Source organism: Lytechinus pictus, chromosome 2, assembly GCF_037042905.1.
Source record: "Lytechinus pictus isolate F3 Inbred chromosome 2, Lp3.0, whole genome shotgun sequence".
NCBI classification, from domain to species: domain Eukaryota; kingdom Metazoa; phylum Echinodermata; class Echinoidea; order Temnopleuroida; family Toxopneustidae; genus Lytechinus; species Lytechinus pictus.
Genome location: NC_087246.1, coordinates 55,490,426 through 55,512,245, shown reverse-complemented (window position 1 = coordinate 55,512,245; position 21,820 = coordinate 55,490,426). Strand labels below are relative to the sequence as shown.

At 35.7% G+C, this 21,820-nt stretch overlaps 1 protein-coding gene across 6 annotated transcripts in view; it reads left to right on the top strand.

Moving 5' to 3' along the window:
* LOC129253937 (probable Na(+)/H(+) antiporter nhx-9) overlaps positions 1 to 21,820 on the top strand; it is a 54,542-nt gene that overhangs the window by 9,256 nt on the left and 23,466 nt on the right. For 4 of the 6 annotated variants that reach the window (XR_010292664.1, XR_010292663.1, XM_064095203.1 and 1 more), the window contains exons 2-4: positions 11,373 to 11,675; positions 12,627 to 12,790; positions 17,856 to 18,112. Coding sequence is in view for 4 of the 6 variants with exons in the window: in XM_064095203.1 (XP_063951273.1) it covers positions 11,373 to 11,675; positions 12,627 to 12,790; positions 17,856 to 18,112 (724 nt within the window). In the remaining 2 variants the exon portion in view is untranslated. Of the gene's footprint in view, positions 1 to 2,411; positions 5,422 to 11,372; positions 11,676 to 12,626; positions 12,791 to 17,855; positions 18,113 to 21,820 lie in introns of those variants that run through there. The other 2 variants (XM_054892378.2, XM_054892377.2) reach the window with 1 other exon arrangement.

Below are 21,820 nucleotides of genomic sequence, written 5' to 3'. Positions count from 1 at the left end.
TCACATTGTGAAGGAGTTGTATGTCATAAATTATTCAAACCATTTTAGTTTTTGCAATTTGATGGGACCTCTACATTACTACCCGTCCCGCTCCCTCAGGAATAAGAACTGCTACATTGAATTTCAATCGTTAGGCATCTGAATATAGGAGTTTGTGTTTCACCCTCCAGATTAAATAAAATTTATCTCCAACACCCATTTACCTATTCGGGCCTCTGTTATCCTTTTTTTGGCTGTTATCATTTTTAATAAGCATTTGATAATGGGGGTTTTAATTCATCCCTTCAAATCAAATTAATTCCTCCCCTGTCCTTCCCAATACCCAACACCTCTCTCTGGCCTCTGGGATCTCCCCCCCCCCCCATGTAGACCCTTACCCTCTCCTTGGCTTTCGTATTCCCAAAATACCCAATCATATTACTAATCGTTTAACACCTGACTGGGGTATAACTTTGATCCCATGGAGCGAAGGTGAGGCATTTATTGGGCCGAGACACCTTAGCGCTGAACTGGAGAGCAGAAACCGCGTGTGTATGTGGATCACCTGATTGGTTGACTCTTGTAATATATTAGATTATTTGTAGTCATTAAGTCACTTATCATAAATGTTGCTTGTTTTCTGCCTGCCTTGACATTTATGTTCTTACAACAAACACTTTTAGCCTTGCTGCTTGCTGCTGTTTGGTAATGAATACCACCGTGATCGAATTTCACCCCTGTGTAACCTGAATTACTGGGTCGGTATCTATCGCTGCAGTATTATTAAAATCCTGACGAGTATTCATGAATCATGTAGGTGGAAAATTGGATGCAGCCATATATATCAATTTGCTTTTCAGTCGCATTCGCTGACTAAACCCGAAATATGCTCGCGTGTCTCATTTACGGGAGAATCTATCTCTGTGCATCTCGTGTTTGTCTCCTGCGCTGATAAGGATAACTGGTCACCGGGATTGTGTAATTCTTGTCACTTCAGCCAGTGTGAGCGGCTATGTTGAGATCTTTTGCCTCTGATCGTCGCTTGCTTGTGCCCCTTTTCAGTGGATGCTATATGAATGCCTATACTTTGATTATTATTATTATCATTATATTGATTCATCGTGGAGGCACACAGACATGATTACTTTCTTGTCATCGATCTTATCAGCATTGGAAAATCTTTGAGGTTCTGTACTTGTGGATTTTAGACAGCTTTTGGAATATTCTAATTGCTTTATATGTTTCTGTTTGATAGATTTTCGCTATTCAGTTGATTCTTCACTGTAAGGCAATTGACTATGGCAAAACTCATATTTTAATTTGAAATTTACATCACCATATCTTTTTTTTTCATTTTCTTCCAATTTTTCTTGAGTATTCTGTAATTTTTTATATGTTTTACAATGTATAATGGAGCTTAATAGTAAACGTAGGCCTGCTCTGTTATTCTGTTTGCCAGCTATATTGGTCATGATCCTAATTCTTAGCTTTGAAAGTTGCCTAAACCAGGTATGAAATAAAAATCATTGGGGGGGGGGATGTTCATACTGCTTTTTTCACCCCTGTCATGTTTTATGTTTAACCTAATAAATGATTTGTGGAGGCTGTTTTTTAAATTCTGGGTCTAAACTTTCTTGGATTAGATTTCCCTTGGACATACTTTTTTTTTCTTTCTTTTTTGCTTGACAAAACCAAATAAAGCTTTTCTTTCTTACCAGCCCAGAGCAACCATAATCATATCCCTTCATTACAGAAAGCATAGACTGCCTAATACATTATGGAAACAGAGCAAAATCAATGTGGGGTCACTGTGGCCATGCCATCTCATTGTAGTTCTATGCAGAATGTGTACATTGTACATCTTCAGACATCTACATTCGTCTATGACAGAGAATACATCCATCCACTGAAGTCCGCAGTAGATATTATTGGAATTGATATTCTCTTGAAGCAATAACCAGGGCATGGGATCGCTTCTATGATTCATATTTCATCAAATGTTGCTCTCAAGTCAATGTAGAATACGGTGTATGTTTTTGTTTATACCAAAACCTTTTTTGTTGCCTTTTTGCTGTTATGTAGAATCCATGCATGTTGGTATATAGAAGCCATGCATGCTGTAAAATTGTTCAGAGATTATTCATGTTTTTTGCTCTCTGATATACGATCAGTTTGTTATTGTGAAATATAAATCAGTGACATTTATTTGCTGTTTTTACCCCTATTTATCTTCCATTGTTCTATTATACCAGTAAGTAAATATCTATTCATACATATGTAAGTAAATATCTATTGAATTCTATTCATAGATATGATTAAAAAAGATGCTATTTTCATGTAGGCTTGAATTGTAAGTCATGTTCAATCTGGAATTAAAAAAAACGGTTGACTGACTTGGTTTTAAACTGTTTAAAACTGCCATCACATGTAATGATTAAAATGCAGATATTTTGGTATTACCAATATGATGTTCTATTGGCTTCCTGGAAAAACATGATGAAAGACCTGGAAATGAATTGCAATGTAGGTCCTGACTTTTGAGCCTGTGTTAATCACTGGGCAACAAAGCTTGAATCAAAACCAGTGAATCTAGGCCCTACTGTTTGTATAAGTTTTCTGTCAATATTAGTCTGGTCATGATTGGACATTTATTGTTTCTTTCAAATGTGTTAGTTGTGGTTTTCTTTCAAGTATTATTTACTAAGGGTGCGTTTATCCGCCACTTTTTTACCCTAGAATCATGATTTGAATCATGATTCAAATCATGATTCTGCAGAATCACGATTGCGTTTAGTCGAAATTGAATATAATCATGATTAGAATCACAAACATGAAACACGAAAAAAGGGGCGTTTGGAAAGACGTTTCTGCAGAATCACGTACGAAAATGTTCGAATAAACGATATCGTGATTACAATCATGATTATATGACCTCACTGTTGTGTCGGGCTACTTTCGGTTTGACTCTTGCCAAGCTCAAGACGCTCTATATGCTCATTGTATATTCATTTCTTGTCATGTTCAAGTTCTGTGTTGGTCATCGCATCGTCCACTACTTTTCATTTTTTGGTCATGTCTTCAACTTCAAGTTCTAGTAAATGAATTAACTGGACAGACAATGATCTCAGTTGTTGTTGAGTATACAGTATCAATATCAAATTGGATCTACGCTGAAATTCACTTCCGAACACCATTTTGGATAAACTAACAAGATGAATAGAAGCATATGGACCCTTTATGATAGAAGTAAACAAAATGAGGTATAGACTGAATTCTGATGGAAGCAAAAGAATTTTCGAGAGCCGAAACACTTGCGAAAAACTTCCTCTGTCAAACTGCGCACTTGTGATGCGCACTGGATTGGCCCGAATCTGAGGAGAAACAGCATTGGAATGAAGGTCGTCTAAACGCTGATTCTGTGATATTGTGATTCATGTTTGTGTTTTGAATCATGATTCAAATCATGATTCAAATCATGATTCTGGCTTGAGGTCGCATAAACGCAGCCTAACTAATATTTGCCAAACAAAGAGACAGTATACCCTGAATTTTATGCTGTGATGCTTAGTCTGGAATTATTTGTATGTTCTTTTAGGATTAGTCAATCATATTGTTGTTTCTTTTCACTAGATGTCTTCACTTTTCCCAGTGTTTGTCGAAACCCTTCCTACTAATGTGTGGAGTCTATTGACATCAAACAGAACCAAGTTTTATTGAGGCTCATAATAATTTTTAGTAGCATAATTGATTTTAAAGTTCAGATTTGTTAAACATACAGTCTCAGCTTGCACACCTTGAATGAAGATACATATATCATCTTGTGTTCTGCCTTCTGCGGCATGATTTGGAGGGGATTCCCAGGGAATTTCACCATGATATGATGGTCAATTTTGACTGACATTTACATTGCCATGAACCCTTCACCCCGACTGTAGGGTCAGATCACTAAATAAATGAAACTGCATTGGTATTGTGTAGATGTATTGGTCTTTTAATTTGATTCCTAACAGAGATACTGTCATTTTTGCCAATGATGAAAGTATCTGCCCATTTTGTTTCTCAATTGTTTTGTAAATTTTATCTTGAACCTTAAAAAAAATTTATTGGTTAGGTTGCTACATAAGCACTTGCCCGATTGCCCGGGGCAAGTAAAAGTTAGAGTCGGGCAAGTGTTTTGAAGTAAAGACCAAAACTACTTGCCCGAATTGGACAAGCAAAATTCTCACAGTAGAATGACCAAAATTAGGGTCGATGATATGATATTGACCCTAATTTTAGTCATGGCGGGCAAGATAAAATCACTTTGGAAAAAGAAATGCAATAACAAGGTAGATCAGTTCATGTCAAAAGAGAGAAAAAGGTCAATGGTTTATAAAACCGCAAAACTTTCTTTTGAAGAGATAAAACTTTTTTTTTCAAGGATTTTTTCGGGCAAGTGAAATAGATTTTTGGGCAAGTATTTTCCAACTTTCTAAAAATTTACTTGCCCGACTGGGCAACTGCTTCTAAAAAGTTATGTAGCACCCTGTCAGGTACACCTGTTTATCAGGTTCTACCAAAACTGGAATTTAAGAAAATTTATACTTGTGGAGTTGGAGGAAAAGAGTTCATTTTTATGGGTTATTTAATATTTTGTTATTGGTTAAAAAAAATACTCTGATGGAAATAGTGAAATTCAGGCATTTGGAAAAGGCACTTCACATTTTGTCAATTAGGATCTAGGGCATAACATGAAAAAACCACATCCTTGGTTATTGAAAAAGTAAGGTTTGGATGACTTGCTTCCTTAAGACTTTTGCAGTTATTTCTTTGAGAACATGTTTTCTCCTGTCAGGGAACAGTTGTCTGATTTTTATATTCTTATATTTGTGAGTATTGCCTTTTTTCTCCTGGGACCTATAATATTTGGTTGATGATAATTGCTATATTTGTTGGCATCATCTCTGGATGACTTCTCCACCTTTTAAATGCTTTAGGAATGTGCTGCCTCCGCATCAATGACACACCTTGAAATCATCAAGTATTCAACTATCGCATCCATGCTTGTCCTCTAAATTACCAAAGAGTCTCTGAACGGATAGTACTATTGTATTAGACCCTCAAGCCTTGTGTACATGTAAGCACTTGATGTCCAAAGAATAACCTAACAGATCTACCTCCAGACATTAAACCTGACCGTGCTTGATAGACAGATCAACCTTGCATACTCTGCAACGATGAGGAACACTGTTGATATTCTTTTACTCGCTGTCATCGCTTTCTTAACAACATTGTTGACCTCCTGCGATGCATTTATATCAGAGGATCCTGGTCAGACACACTGTGATGAATTGAACATTACTGAGATCACGTCTTACAAGATCGCATCCATTGAATTTGAAGAGGTTTCAACCCCGTTCATTGCTGTCTTGTGGATAACCGTTGGAGCTCTGGCAAAAGTGTGTAAGTTAAACTCTCGAGTATTGGCGTGCAAACTTTTCTGATCTTTTCATTCACTTTCAATGACCAATTGATATCTTGCTCTAAGAATAACTTACTGAAATCTTAAGATAATGTGGTGGCCATAACAGGTGGGGGTGGGGGGTTTCAGTGAGGAATAAAAGCACTTTCAATGGGCTATGCTATGAGTAAGGTGTGTTGCAATGTCAGAACATGGATATCCTTTTGCTAGTTATACCCGAAGGCCACCCTCTGTGACAAATTACTATGAAAATAGATAGGCCTGGGTCAGAACGGACGGAATAGCGGAATGTGTCCGATGTGTGCGGGTTCCAGTATTCCGATAAAACAATGTAATACATAGCATATAGTTTAACATTTTCTTCTTCTGAATATCTTAACATAATTATCGAGTGTGTTTTATTCAGTCTTACCAATCATAACCCAGGTTTTTTTGTTACATTTCAGGTGACCACCGAGAAAAATATGATGAGAAGACGGGAAAAAACTTGCCGATGTTTACGTGGCCATCTTGTTCTCTTTGTAAGTAGCTAAGCTACGAGATGCATATAGAGGGCGGCAGACTATATATGCGTCTCGTAGCTTAGCTACTGACAAAGAGAACAAGATGGCCACTTAAACATCAGCAAGTTTTTTCCCGTCTTCTCATTGTTACTTATGGTTAATGGGCCGTATGCATGTAGCTTTTTTGCTATTAGACATATCCTGGGCAAACTTTTCAGTTTCCCCAAAGAAAGTAAGAAACATTTGTTTTTGATACAGATTCAATTCATTATTCATTGTAAAAACAAAGAATATAGATAGATCTACATGTATGCTAGTAAACCTGTCTATTATAGTACAAAATATTGATAAACTTGTAGAATACCCAATTCCTGTAAAACCATACCCTTTGAGGTTTCTAGCTCTACATTAAAAAAATAATTGATTGCTTTATATCCTCTGATGTAGTCATCATTTCCAGCATCAAAGCAATATTCAACGTTTGTTAGTAATGGATTTTCATGTTGAAAGAGTCTGGCTTAAATTGATTTCTGAATATTTCATCATCCAGTAGATTGGATGTTTAGATTGATCAGTCATATCCGTTGATTCTGATTGGAGCTGTAATTGATCAGGTTATTCTTTGTCTTGGTGTATTCAGTGTATAAAGAAAAAAAAATCTTTTTTTAGATCTCAACATTACCTTATGGTTGGGGTAATTTCTGCATAGGACAAAGTTATCAAAGACAGATTATTTATAATCATCAATCATCATATCACCATGTGCACGTATTGTATCACCTATTATAAAGCTGTTCAGATCATTCTGTATCACTTTGTGAATTATTGGAATATATAAAATCAGAAATTGTAGGCCAAATGCAAAGCTTCCTTACAGTCATGGATTTACATTACAAGTGGCATTATGAAATGCCTCTCCCCCCTGGAAGCACATAATTGGCCAGACCTTTTTTTTTTTATAAAGTCAAATACATTCACATCTAATCAAGATCATATCCAACTACCAATGAGAGATTGGATATTAGACTAACTGGTTATGAGACGAAATGGTTATAGGCGAATTGGTGAATAGACGAAGTGATGATTGGACCAAATGGTTGTTAGACAGAATGTTGATGGACGGAATGGCATTAGACTAAATAAAAGTAGACCATGTGGTGAGTGGATTAGTTGGCAATAGACGAATTGAAAAAGTAGAGAGGTCTAGGCCATCTAATTCTAACCCTAACATGACGTCATATTTATTTCATCTTGCTTTATAGGACACCTAGGTAGATCCTTTTAATTTGATTGGTTGTTTGATATCGATCATTCAGCCCATTTTACAGTGATGTCATCATCCGTGCAAGTTTGGATCCATTCATTGTGCAATATTGGATCCATAAGATTTTGTCCACTGCACGTGCGTCGAGACCACCGGCGCTCCAAGTGTGTTTGAAGTGCGTGTGCTGAATCAGTGTATGCGACAATCGAAAGACCGCGTTTGCACTGAATGCACTTTTATTCAAATTTGTAAATGTCAAATGACAAGGATATTTTTTAGGTGACATATAAAATAAATAGTGAATGTTTTTTTCATTCGTGCAATGGACAGAATATTTCATTAGGAGAAAGATGAAATGAATGATCCATTCCACTCAGCTACGCCTCGTTGAAGGGATCATTTCATATTTCACCTCATGAAGTATTCTGTCCATGGCACTCACAAACATTCATTATTTGTATACTATCCTTCTAAATACCCTGATTCCTCCCATGTGTGAATTACCCCTTTCTAATGAGCAACTAGCAAAATAAGAGAACTGAAACAGTTATGTTTTCCTTTTTTATTATGTGAATTATATTTGCCTGTAAAACTATATCATTCTTTTGTATATTCAGCAGTAAATCTGCATGATTATCAATAACTTGTTTATAAACTCGTATAAATACATGTAAGGTTATGATCCGAACATAAACTGTCAACACCATTTGCCGTTGATAGTTTATGTTTGGCGATGATGAAGCACTTTTAAAATAAAGGAAAGTAACTTCACCATATCACTGGATGATCTCACTATGATGGAATTATGTTTTAATTCTAACCTTTTTCACTGTGTGAATAGTTCTAGGCATTGCGATTCAGATACCATTCAAGTGGTTTCCGATTTGCCTTTGAGGCTGACGAATTTGAAAGCAGATTACACCACCTTGATCCCGCAGGCTATGAAATGAGATCCAACCAAAGAGATAAAGTGAACCAATGCAATAAAAGGAGCTAAATGTTATTAATGCCCAATAAGGGCGGGGGGGGGGGGGGGGTAGAGAGAGATGAAAAACAGACTTACAGGGATAGAAGAGAGAAATAGAAAGAGGGGGGGGGGGGAGGTGCCCCAGAGTCTCTTCCGATCAGTTATTTAATTTAAAGGGTAATCTATAAAACCAAATGTTATTTTGTTTTGAGTTAAAAAAGAATCAACAGAAGAAGCAGATAGGTAAATATTTTGAACAAAAAATTCGACACAAAAGATATTAATTAATTTTTTAATTTATAAAAGATTATAATCACTTTGTATCAATCGCAAGCCTAGACTGGTAGAGTTTGAATGATGATTTGTTATGCACTTATTCACAGAGATGAAATTTGACATCATCTTTCTTAACGTACTGTATATGCAATGCAAAATACATTATATAACTCGAAACAGGAGCTCCTTCACGACAGAGAAAATTACAAATTATGAAATAAAGATATGTGGAAAATACATGGAAAAAAGGAAACAAAAATAGTTTTCTGCACATACATGCACTCGTACAGTTTGTTTGATTATTTTGATGTGTTCTTTGATCTTATGACCACAGAATAAACATTCATCTTTTTTGCGGTCGGATATGAAAAGCTGAATTTTATTGTTTTTTATTGAATGTTTGCCACATCATCAAATAGGAATTAACTTGGAACGAGGAAATACAATTTTGAATTAATGGTGTATGATTTCTAAATCATGCATTCTCATTCAAATGAGATTGCACATACATGTGCATTAGGAAATGCTTTTTTTTCAAAAAGGTATACAATGTGATGTAACAATATTTGTATACCAGAACTCAAATGCCATGTTGAATATGTTTCATAAGTTAGAAAATTGGATCATCGCAGCGGGGCATCCCAGCTTCGCAAAGTCAGCCATTGTTATACTGACTGTAGGCTCAAACATGATAGATTGTGCTGTCTGTGTTGTTTTTTCCCCGAAAAAAAGAGAGAATGTGATAAAATAGTTGCGCTGTGCCCTGATTTACTGGAGAATTACCCTGTCTAAGTTCTTTCGGTAATTTGAGTGAGATATTTTCATTAAAAAATAATGTGGTTGTAGGTAGACTATATTAGAAAATGTATGCAAGCAAAGTGAGTTAGCTTAGGAATTTTGATTGCAGATTGAAATCTCATTTCCCCCATGTACTTGATTAAAAAAACAAATCTTGGCAAGTATGCGTCCGGATAATAGAAAGATCCGGATAAGAGTGGTCGGAATGTACAACAGAAACATATTAGTTTTAGATATTAAATTCCAATATTTTTATTGTGTTATGTTTGTCACATCCGCATCATTAGTATTTCAATATTAAAGGAAATGTCATTCAATCATAAAGCAGTGTAGCTGAAGACACATATTTTTATTTAAAGATGATTGTTTTAATGATTTGTCACATCCTCAGGCAAAAGTGGAAATATCATCTACCTGTTATGTTATGTGAAAGGATACAATCTTAAAATGCCAATCTATTCATTGGGTTTGAACAAAATACAGAGATGACATATTATTGGAACTCTGTGACTTGAGATTTTACTATCAAAATGAAATACCTCTAATTGGGCATGAATATAAAAATGTTATAACTTATGATACTATGGTATTTGTATTTTCATGCAGCTCTAGTTAAATGGTTTATTCAACCAATTTTTATTTCCTTTTATTTATCTTTCACATTAAGATTTAAAAAAAAGATCAAATGCCAGTGATTTCAAAAATACAATAAAAGCAAGAGAATTGTGCAATAAATCTGCAACTTTTGATACAAACAAATGACTCTCCTTTCTTAAACCAACGTATTTTCCAGCTGAACTTCCCCTTTCACAGTTGAAGGCCTCCCACTTTTCAACACTCAATAGAGTGATATCTCCTTGGTAATATAGTGTGGAATGTATACTTCAGAGGTAGCGTTTATATTGACACAAACCTGTTTACAACTTCAAACACTGTCACACCTTCCCCCAGACAGTAGCTGCCTGGTGTAGAATGCAAGATACTAATGAATTTACCTGCCTGGTGTAGAATGCAAGATACTAATGAATTATTCATGAGAACGTCACCCCAGCTGGTAAATCGAGTCTCGCTGGTTATAAGGAAACCAGACATGTATAATAATTGATAGTGTATTTTATTTGTCATCAAAGTCATTACTTTGTAAGATATTGGTTTGCCATCGGTTATCAGGGAATTCGACTTTTTTTAGGGGAAAAAGAAAAATTAGAAAAGTTGATAGGTAAAAGTTTGAACATTATCGGACAGACAAAAAGAAAGGTATGAATTTTTATAAGTTGTAAAAATTGGTAATCACTATACCCCCCACCACCTGTAGTGCATAGGAGTGGGCTGGGGGCGGAGAAGTTCACTGCCCCTTTAATAAATTCTAGTACTAAAAATGTGAGAGAGAGAGAGAAGGCTGGGGGGGGGGGAGTTGCTTGTCCCTTCCCTCATGCATTTTATGACAAAGACTCCAACTAAATGAATGTCAATGTATCTTGGTAATTGGTATACATCATTTTACAACATGTACAGTTTGGAGAGGAAGTGTATGTGTTTTTCTTACAGACGAAGGAGAAAAATCAAGTCACAAATCACGAGTAGATGTTCCAATCCGAAGGTAGACCTACTCCTAAACAATGCATAGATAGGTCACTCAGGCTGACATCTGCATTGTCAGATACAAACAACATTATTTGATCTGGGATAATAATGTACACCCCTGCTGTTTGAATATGAATGCACATGTTACTACTGTAAAATGAGGAAACAATCTTCCTCCAGGGTTACTGACTTCAAAGTCAAGTTATTCTATATGACCTAGTTTCATGCATATTTTTTTTTGTAGTGATGTAGTCTCTTAAAAGTATTTTCATAGAATATATAGATTACAAATGATGTTTGTGCACCATACGACAATTGTTTTTGCTACATAGCTGTAAGATACATTCATAAAATTTAGTTCAAAAGTTAGCGAGCACTGTATATTGTGTATGGATATGATAGTTCCATATAGTTTCATATGTTCACATTTTGTAAGTAATCATTTAAATGTTACTTTGTGGAAAGTAAATGCAAAGTAATGTATTTTTAGTTTCAGCTTCATGTATAAAGATATTATGCATTCTTTCTTTTCTTCTGCAGTCTTCCATTTCTCACCTCTGCCCAAGTATGTCCCCGAGAGTTGCCTCCTCATCGCCATCGGCTTCATCATCGGAGCCCTGTTCCTGGTCAACACGGCCTCCCCGTTCAACCCAGAGCTCCAGGCCCATATCTTCTTCCTGTACCTCCTGCCGCCCATCATGATGGAGGCCGGTTACTTCATGCCCCAGACTGCCTTCTGGAGTAACATCGGTAGTATCCTCATGTTCGCCGTCATCGGAACCCTCATCAATGCCTTCACCATCGGACTCTCCCTCTGGGGCATCTCTGTCGGGGGACTCCTACGTAAGTGTGATGATATTAGATAAAGGAGGTATATAGATGAATTAACCATTAGATCATTCAACTAATATGTATGAAATGAAAAACAATGCCACTGAAAAGGATGATTGTTTAGAGGTATACATGTACCTGCAGAAGGTCTTCAACACTTGTGGATTATAAATGTCCCAATTCACATTAAACTATATGAAATAGTGGCCTTTCATAAAATCCCTCCAGCATGACACAAGGTGTTGCTGTTTTTTCATAAGGCAATATTTAATTATTTACAGGTTTGCAACCTACTTCCTTGGAATACCATTAAAGTAGACAGAGCTCTACTAAAAAAATATCAAGTTTATATATTCCAGACACCTTCCTTAAAATGTTAAAATGTCATACCTGTGGGTTAGATAAAATTGCTTTCTCTGAGCTGCACCAAGGTGCGTTAAAGTGACTCCAAAGCAAACCAGGGACTATACCTCAAGTGACCCACGCTGGATTGCAGTTCAGCCAGTCCTACACCTCAAGTATGAAATGAACTTAAAATGAAATTCAATAGTAATTCCTAGTCAATCTTAGCTCTGATGCAAACATCAAGTTCCAATTAGGCATTTCCATCCGGGACCCATCAGGGTGCCAGCAGTAGCGTACCGTGAACCGCAGGAGACAAAGCATTGGGGGGGCAGTGCATTGTCTGTGAACAATGCTTTGCCCCCCCAATGCTTTGTCTCCTCCGAGTCACGGTACGCTACTGGGTGCCAGTAAAACAGTTCCTCTTGAATTACTTAACCAACTTTTTGCAGAATAATGATGGAAAGGATTTCTTAGGATTCAAAACACCATTTCGATTATACATATCAGTGCTATTTCCTAGGGCAAACATTGCCAAAAACCTTGCAGAATTTGACAGCAATGTATTCTTAGGATGCACCGTAATGTCTGAATTGTGTCATCGATTCTCTTTAAATCCAGATGGCAATACGACCATCAATTTCTTGGAGTGTATGACCTTCAGCAGCCTGATCTCTGCTGTGGATCCGGTCGCCGTCCTGGCCGTGTTCGAAGAGATCCATGTCAATCAGGTTCTACATATTCTAGTGTTTGGAGAATCACTTCTGAATGATGCTGTCACCGTGGTAAGTTCACATGTTGAATTGCCATTTGGTCTACACCTGGGCCCCGTCTTACAAAAAGTTGCGATTGATCCGATCAATCTCAAGTATATGGAAATCCATCAATGTCATAATTTTTTCTTTTGGAAATTTGCCCGATGTCGTTTGAAAACAGAGAGAAGCAAACTGATTGGTCAAGAAAACAGTGCATGTATGAATGTTCGTCATTTCTAGAAAATATTTTGGACGAACAAGCATTTTAGATGTTGACGTTGCTGGCTTTCCATAGTTGCGTAACTCTTCGTAAGACGGGCCCCTTCTTTGCCTAATTTCTGCTTGGTCTCATCCCACTAATAGCTCGCCTACAAGCAATTCGTCTTCTCACCATTTGGTCTAATTGCAATTTAACCTGTTAACTATTTTGACTAAATTCCAGTTAGACCATATCCGTCTCACATTCACTTGCCCTAATAACACATAGTCTATGTGATTAGATGAACTGTTCATGAACAAAATTTCATTTGACAAAGTGTGAAATTATAAGTAGACGAAGTAGTAGACCGTTTGAGCATTAGACCAAAATCAGTTAGCCCAAATGAATAGGTAAGTGACTGTTTGACCATACGGTTAGTAGACCAAGTGGGTTTAGCTGTGACTGTATTATTAGGGATCTGAGAATAGGACCACCTGCTGTTAGATTAAGTGGGTACTTACACTGGCTGATATTATAGAGATTACCTAGTTTTTTTCTAATTTTCTTTTGTATTTCATTTGCTCAGACAGAACAACATCTCTCTTGCTGCAAATAATTTATATCAATTAAGAATTATTCATGGTATCAAAGAAAATTATTTGGTCAAATGATAGATATTGATTTTTGTTGTAACCAGTATCAGAACTTATTAATGAAAATATTAAATGATTTACAGAAAATATATATAATGATTTTACACTCCAGTGAATTGATTATGAAATGGTGTCAAGGTGATTTTTAAGGTCAATTTTCAAGTGATTGTACTGTCGGTACAAATATGAAAATTCTTTTCAAGCGGTCAATTTTGCAAAAATTTTGTCAGGACAGTTAATTCCTATCCAATTTGCTTTAATATCCCACTTGACGAGTATTTTTTAAAGGGGAATCCAGCCTTGGCCATAAAATGTTGTGTTGGGAAGGAAAAAAATAATTTAAACAGAATGGTGAAAGTTTGAAAGAAATCGGACAAGCAATAAGAAAGTTATAGCTGCTTTAAAATTGAGATCACTAATGGTATGTAGATTTCAAATTGGCAACTGGGTAAGTAAATTATGACAAGGGGCAAGGACAACTTTCCCATAGGCTATGTACTTTATTATCAGGGATTGTGGTTTTCTCCTAAGTACCCATTCCCCTGGGGCTGTAATCTAAATATAACCCAGGTAGTATATTGTTTTATGTCCTCATGAAAGAAAAATATAATTTGAAATAAAACTTTTGGGAAAAATGACATTTTAGCCATAATAAGTATTGGAGTACATGGAAGAGTAGTCCTTGCCTTACATCACTATGACATCCCATATACCGCCAATTTGAAGTCTCCATGAGTATAGTGATTACCAATTTACAACTTCATAACTTTCTTGTTGTTTATCCAATATTGTTCAAACTTTCACCTATCAACTTGTCTGATTTTTCTTTTTCTTATAAAAACAAATTTTTATTTGGGTTGGATTCCCCTTTAATATCTGATCACAACATCACAACAACTTGTAAAATCATTTTCATCCACCCTATATCTGCTTCAGCATAGAGGAACAACATTGACCACAAACCAGCCAATTTACTTATTAGAAAGTAAAACAATATGTTTTAATGCATCTATCAGAATATTATAAGATTGGTACTGAAATGCATTCACAACATACTTGATCTGCATGGTGCTTGATATTTCTCTACCTTATAATGAGTTAACGAGGAAGAATGTACTGAGCTGTTGTCGCACAAAGTCATTCGCTCTTACCCCACATTTCATCGCATCATGCCATTCATGTTGTGCATTGCCTTAAATGGATGTGGTTCCCTGCATAATGTCTAAACAGGGATTTGACACTCCTCTCAGTAGCTCATGATTTTTTTTGTCCGCACCAGGCCTGCGCTACAAATAGTCCGCACTACACAATAAACATTGCATTCAGTAACCATACCAGAGCCACAAAAAAACTTGGGCACGCAGGCCTTGCCCTGGTCTGATGCTGATAAAAGCAGCACCAAAGTAGCCCGAGCCTGGCTCTGGCTCTATAGCCTGCGCCATTCATTAACTCAAAATGTTACAACTTAGTCCGGGACTGGCCCAGATCAGCAAGTTACTGAAAGCAGTTTATGTTCAAACCAGGGAAGGGAGAGAAAAGCAATGGAAATTTCCTTAATTTATGCATCATTTATACAAATATGCATATTTTGAATTTATAAAGCATAATCTCATGCAACAAAAGTCTTTTTTCCTGGGGAGACACCAATTAAATTACCAATAAATTATTGGTAAAACTACAACGCAAATTTCAAAATCCATATGGTATTTTTTTAAAATAATATATTATAAAATTCTCAAATAAAGTCCACATGTGACTGAGATATTAGTGATCAGGAATATCACTCCCTTTCCCTATTAAATAATGTATTCTTAATTCTAACCATGGGAAGATTAAAAATTAGTGCATTCGGTCATAGATCTAAGTTGATAAAAGCATATTTCAAAACAATTTTCCCTGGTTGTATCAATATTAATGTAAACATTAGCATAGTATGGCATTGAAACTTTATATTCAGATTATTTACACAATAAATTCAACCATGTAAACTAATGGAGACATTACTTTGAAGTTTTAGAAAGTGGGGTAGAAGAATAAAAAGTTCTATTATGTGTTTTTGTGATTAATTACATCAGGGAATAACTACACAATATGCAATAATCTCATACTAGTACTCCCTTTAATTTCTAATTTCCCCATTTCATTGGAAATAAAAACTTGTTAGGGCATAATAAAATAAAGTTACTGTAACAACTACATGTATATTATTTAATAAGTGGTTTCCATCATGAACTTTGACCATGATAATGTGGAGCTGATGGTAGTTATGGTTATAAACATACATTGCATTGAATAATTTACTCCAATTTGATTGACACTTTGAGATGAAGGGAGAACACCTATAACCAGGTTCTGGTCTGTCCTGTGTAAAATCCTGCTACATCGTGTTGTAGTCATACAGAAATCAGTTGGAAATTACGATGCAATATTATCAGGAAAATTATTTCCTGCATTGTCATTGGCATTAGTTGGCAATACCATAGTCCCGTCAAAAGACGTGTTTATCTTGGTAAACTGTCGAAACCAAAATTAAATGAAAAGTCATTATCCTTTAGGTAAGCCTATTATTTTGCTATTTGACAGCATTAGCTACTTGACAGTTGTCAATTATTTATTACCGGTATACTTCCTCCAAGCCTGATGAGATCTCACTCTTCATACTTTTTTATGCTGCATCTGTCCTTTTTCAAATGATGTTAGTGGTCATGTGTGGTAATCAGAAATGAAATATAAATGTAAAGAGAAACATATCATTCTACCAGTATGATTTATGAAACAAATACAGATTTATAAGAAATGTATCATTAACCCATTATACTTTATGAGCATCAGTGATTTCTTTTATAACAATTGGTGAGGAAACGTAAAATATGCCAAGGCAGAGTTATAACTTTTTAAATGATTCATCAGAAAGCATATATGCTAGGAAGCTTCATGTTAAAAGTGAAAATTTATTTTGTGATAGGGCGGGGTTTTCCCCACTTTGATCACCTTAATTAATTTTGTGTGTATTTGCTGCAAACTGCATGATACAGCACAACTTCCTCTGTTGATTGTGGTTCGTGACTGTCATGGTCATTATGAAAAACATACATTATTAGTATCATTACCACAATAGTCAAAATAAACCTTGATATGTAGTCATAACTTAATACAAAATTTCATGCATGATCAGTCCTCTGTAAACCTAGCCGAAATCTGTTTGAGTATCAATCAGTACTTTGCTACAATGGAAAACCTGTCTATTAAAAGGCTCTGTATCTCTTTTACTGATTGGGGGTTTTCACTGGTGTATGCACTTGAGAAAACCTGTTCATAACCCCCCCCCCCCAAAAAAAAAAAAAAAAAACCCTCTACTACTGAACTTTACATCATTTTGCCATCTGGGCTGTATGAATTGTGTGTACGTTATGCAGGAGCTATAAAGACTACTCTTCTTTCAGTTACCATACAGGCAGTATAAATATGTCACATCCATATATTTTGTCTTAAATTAATAAAATATGACCTCTGATTCAAGCCAATGTGTTTCTGTGGAGAAAGAAATTAGATTCCATTCTATGTACCATTATTATAAATTGTGCTGGTACCATTTTGGATATAAATTGTATTACACCATGTACACTGTAATAAGAGCTCTTTTAATCATTCTGTATATTAATCATAGATGAAGCTATAATTGATCTTGTGACACTCTCACATAGCGACAGGCAAGGGAAATGTGGAGGATTGATTATGTAAAAGAAAAATGTATTTTTGAAAAAAAGTATGTGATTTCACATGCATATTTATTTTGGTCTGTTGCCCTGGAATAAAAAAAAATCTGCATTTATAAAGATATAAACCACTCCTCAAGCATGTAAAAAAACTGAAAATTTCATGGTATAATCCTTGTTTGTAGTGTTCTGTTAATGTATCTCTGAATTTATATTTTAAGGGCACTTTTTTAAACAAAAATAAAAATGTTAATGAGAGGACGCTGCTCAACCAAACATTTTTAATTCAAATTTTCACAAAGAATCAAGGAGTGGAAAATGATTTAACAGCCACTACATATTTGTAAGATTAGAATATTAGAAGATATATAATTTACATTATTGACCCATTAACAAAGCTATAGACAGGCTTTAACACCTACATGTACTTAAGTCATCTTTGATGTGAATTGCACCTTTTCTCACAGAGATTGGATGGCCACCTCCTCTAATATTGGTTTCCTACTTTCCTTTGCCCACAATCTCAGGTGCTCTATCGCGTCTTTGAATCTTTCAATGAGATCGGAGGAGAACATCTTGTGGCCCAGGATTACATCTTCGGCATCATCTCCTTCTTCGTGGTTGCGTTTGGTGGTATCCTGATCGGTGTCATCATGGGGTTCCTCACGGCGTTCATCACCAAGTATACCTACAAGGTCAGAGTCATCGAGCCCATCTTCGTCTTCGTCATGGCCTACCTTTCCTACATCATTGCTGAGATGCTAACCTTGTCCAGTATCCTTGCGTAAGTACAGTGAATCCTTTTTAAAAGCCTCCATCAGAATCAGGAGAAATTGGAAAAATTGAAAATTCAGGAAAAACACCCTCAGTTGTTAAAATAAACAACACTGTTTGGTGTTTAGCCGACCACACCCTCAGGTGTAAAAAACAACACTGTTCAGTGTTTAGCCAACCACACTCTCGGATGTTCAAAATAACATTGTTCGGTGTTTAGCTGACCACACCCTCGGGTTTTAAAAGCAACACTGTTTGGTGTTTAGCCGACCAAACCCTCAGGTATCAAAAACATCCCCATTCAGTGTTTAGCCAACCACACACTCAGGTGTTAAAAACAACACTGTTTGGTGTTTAGCTGACCGCACCCTCAGGTGTTAAAAACAACCCCATTTGGTGTTTAACCAACCATAAGTAATGCGAAACAACATTTAGAAGGTGCTACGACAACACCAAAGGATGTTGAACTAACACCTTCAATTTAACACCATTTATTTTTTGGGGTGTTCAGTGAATACAGTTACTGTACATATATCATCTTCTATTTGTTTGCTACCTCATGCTCTTGAATATTCTCACATAATTACTAATATTTTGGTGAGGTCCTTGATGTAAAGAGAATTTTTCAATAATAAAGAATATCTCATAATAATTACAAACGATAATATCTACGTACATGTACGGTATCCTTATAAATATCAAATTAATTTAAGTGTATAGACTGGAGAAAGCTTTAGACATAGCCTGTGGATTTCTAAACCATTTAATTCTTTGCATAGATCCTGAAATGACAGTCCAACTCCCCACCCTAAGATCTATTGTGAACTTCTTTTGTAGCTACTTTTGGAGTGTCTCCTGTAGTTGTCTAGTTTCTAAAAGAGGGTAGAGTCACATGGTAAACACACTTATGTGCATTTTTTTGGTTCTTTTTAGAGGGTGAGTTGTAAGTCCTAGGAGTGTTTTTTTTTTAAAGAACAAACATGAATAAATTCTCAATGATTAAATTTGTTGTGCAGTACTGGATTTTCATCATTCAATTCAAGCTTCTCCCATACGTCATGCGTTAAATACATTTATACTCAGAAATAATGAATATTCAATTTGTCTATAGACCTAGACTAGATACAAACAAAATATAATGAAATGGCAGAAGAGGGGGTTACATTGGGAGATTTTTAAACCACTTCTAGGTTTTGTACATAACTGTATATAAATGAGCCCATGCACAAGATAAAAGAAGATAAAAGGAGAAGTTTCCCTCTCTGAAAACAGCAGAGGATGTTAAATTGCTTGTGAAATTTCTCATCATTGAAATTTTATCCTGTCACAACATTCCTATGAAAAGAGAAATAAACAAGACTAAAAATTTAATTATTGGAATGAATGTACCCGCTTTTCAACCTCTATACAAGCCTTGTTGAATGGTGTTATTTGCATTTCCTATACATCGAAGAGTACTAGTAATAGAACTTTACAAACGACATATCATGGAAGACGTGAAAAAACATATCTTTTCATTGGAAAACTGATCAGGAACCACATACGAACCAGGTCTCATTTTTTTTAATGGTTCCAAAGTTCCCTTTGCTCTCCCTGTGCCTTTCGTTCCATAATAATGTGATTTTTGTTTGGCATTTGGTCTCTATTTCATTTAACACACTATCTTATTTCACTGAAAATGTGAACACCAGTTACCACGCATAAAACACATGCAGTGAAAATATGTCTCATTAGCCGTATTCATTTTAATTTGATTTGATTTTTCTTTAGTTTCTATTTATTATTTCTTACATTTTATTTATCTTGAGTAGTAGTAATATAATTTTTTTTTTTTTGGGGGGGGGAGATGGGAATGTTTAAGTTAGGATTCACTTTGATTCTGAAGCTCTGTATGTGAGCAATATATCCGTCTGTACACTGACTGATAAAAGGTTTATTCCTTGCTTCAAACTATACCACTCTAAAGAATCACAGTCAAAGTGTGAATGATATTGTGGTACCATATTTAATATGACAAAGGGAAAAGGGATATATATGACGACATGATGATTGTATGCATGGATGCGAGGTCCACCATCAGTGACACTTTCTTTCTAAACGTTTTTTTTTTAGATAGGTGCAGTGTGTCTGCATAGTCTTCAGCTGATACAAACACCAAAGAACCCTTTATTGTCCTAAAACAAATATTTGGTGCATGAACCAGAAAAGGAAGTCACATCTTCAGCATAAAATGTTTGAACAATCTCTGAGGAGGGAATTTCCTTTCTGGAGATTTCCTCATGTTTAGAATGGATTGTCATTGATAACGTCTTTTCATCTAAGTAATTTGGTCCAACGTCCAAGTTCAAGAGCAAATTAAGGCAATTTCTTTTAATCTTTGAGATAATCAGCCATTGTCAACTCATGTTATCAACACTTCATTGTCATTTATATCAATCCCACACTTGGTATTGAATTAAGAGATAGGAGATTTTACAATGAATTGCAAGACTCATGATTGTTCTTATCAGTTGTAATTTTTTTCAAGATGGATGGGAGGTGGGAGGTAAAGAGGTGGTCAGATCCCTGATATCAGTAGAAACTAATGTTGTTTTTAAATGGTGATGTGAAAGTTGTCCCCAGATTAGTGATAATTGATACACACTCAAAACTCGTACATGTAACCGCAATGATTAATCCAAAACCTCTAAATGTTTATCAATACTAGATTCCAGTAAACTTTTTTCAGTTTATTGTTTCCAAACAGACACTTCAAAAAACCATATAACATTATTAAGCCACATATTTGACCATAGAAAACTTGATATTGATAAGAAAAGAATATAAAGCCAACTTGAGATGCTGAAGTGTAGACTAGATTTCAATGCTACATTAGGTGGTTTCAGACCGCCTCGAAGTTCGCCAGTTCCAGGTATTCTCTGATCGGGAAATTTACCCCGATCAGAAAATACCAGGTATTTTGGCGGTGTGAAAGCAAACTACGCGTAATATCCCCGAAAGAAAATACCTGATAAATAGTAGGTACTTGGCGAAATTACGAGAACTTTCGCGGGGATTTTTCCAAGGTCGTGGTTATTTTGGCGGTCTGAAAGCAAATTACGGGAACTTTTAGCCCAGCGTGTCATTGGGTGCGGCGCCGTGCATGGGTTGCTGCTGGGCTAGTGATTTTGAATTTCGCGCCTTGCTGCTTATCAGACCATACTGCGCATGCTCGTAACTTCAGGAACTTATCCCGAAGGGTATGTTTCAGGGCGGTGTGAATGCAGGAATAATTAATGGGTATTTTTCAGCCTAAAAAAGTTCTCGTAATTTAACGGGGATTCTTGTGATCGAGGCGGTTTGAAACCACCTATTGTAGCATTCTTCTGGGTTTATCTATGTTGGGTGGAGTAATAAATTTCAGATTAATTTGTTTTCAGGCTGGATCAATCAATGTTTTTTTTAGAGAGAGAGAAGTAGAAATTAATCACAATTCTTATTTAAAATAGGGGCCTTCACTGGAATAAATTTCTGAACCTAGGAATTCCAAACTTTGTCATTGTCTATGTCATCACTCATCGTATAGATCTAGGTTTAAATGTTCATTTTGATAAGGGAAATGATGAATTTATTGTATGTCTAGACTAGCTGAGGCTCATTTTTTTATGAAAATAGACTGCTTTAAAGTAATATGAGATGGAAAATCTATTTATATTCTTCAATTCTAAATCTAGATACA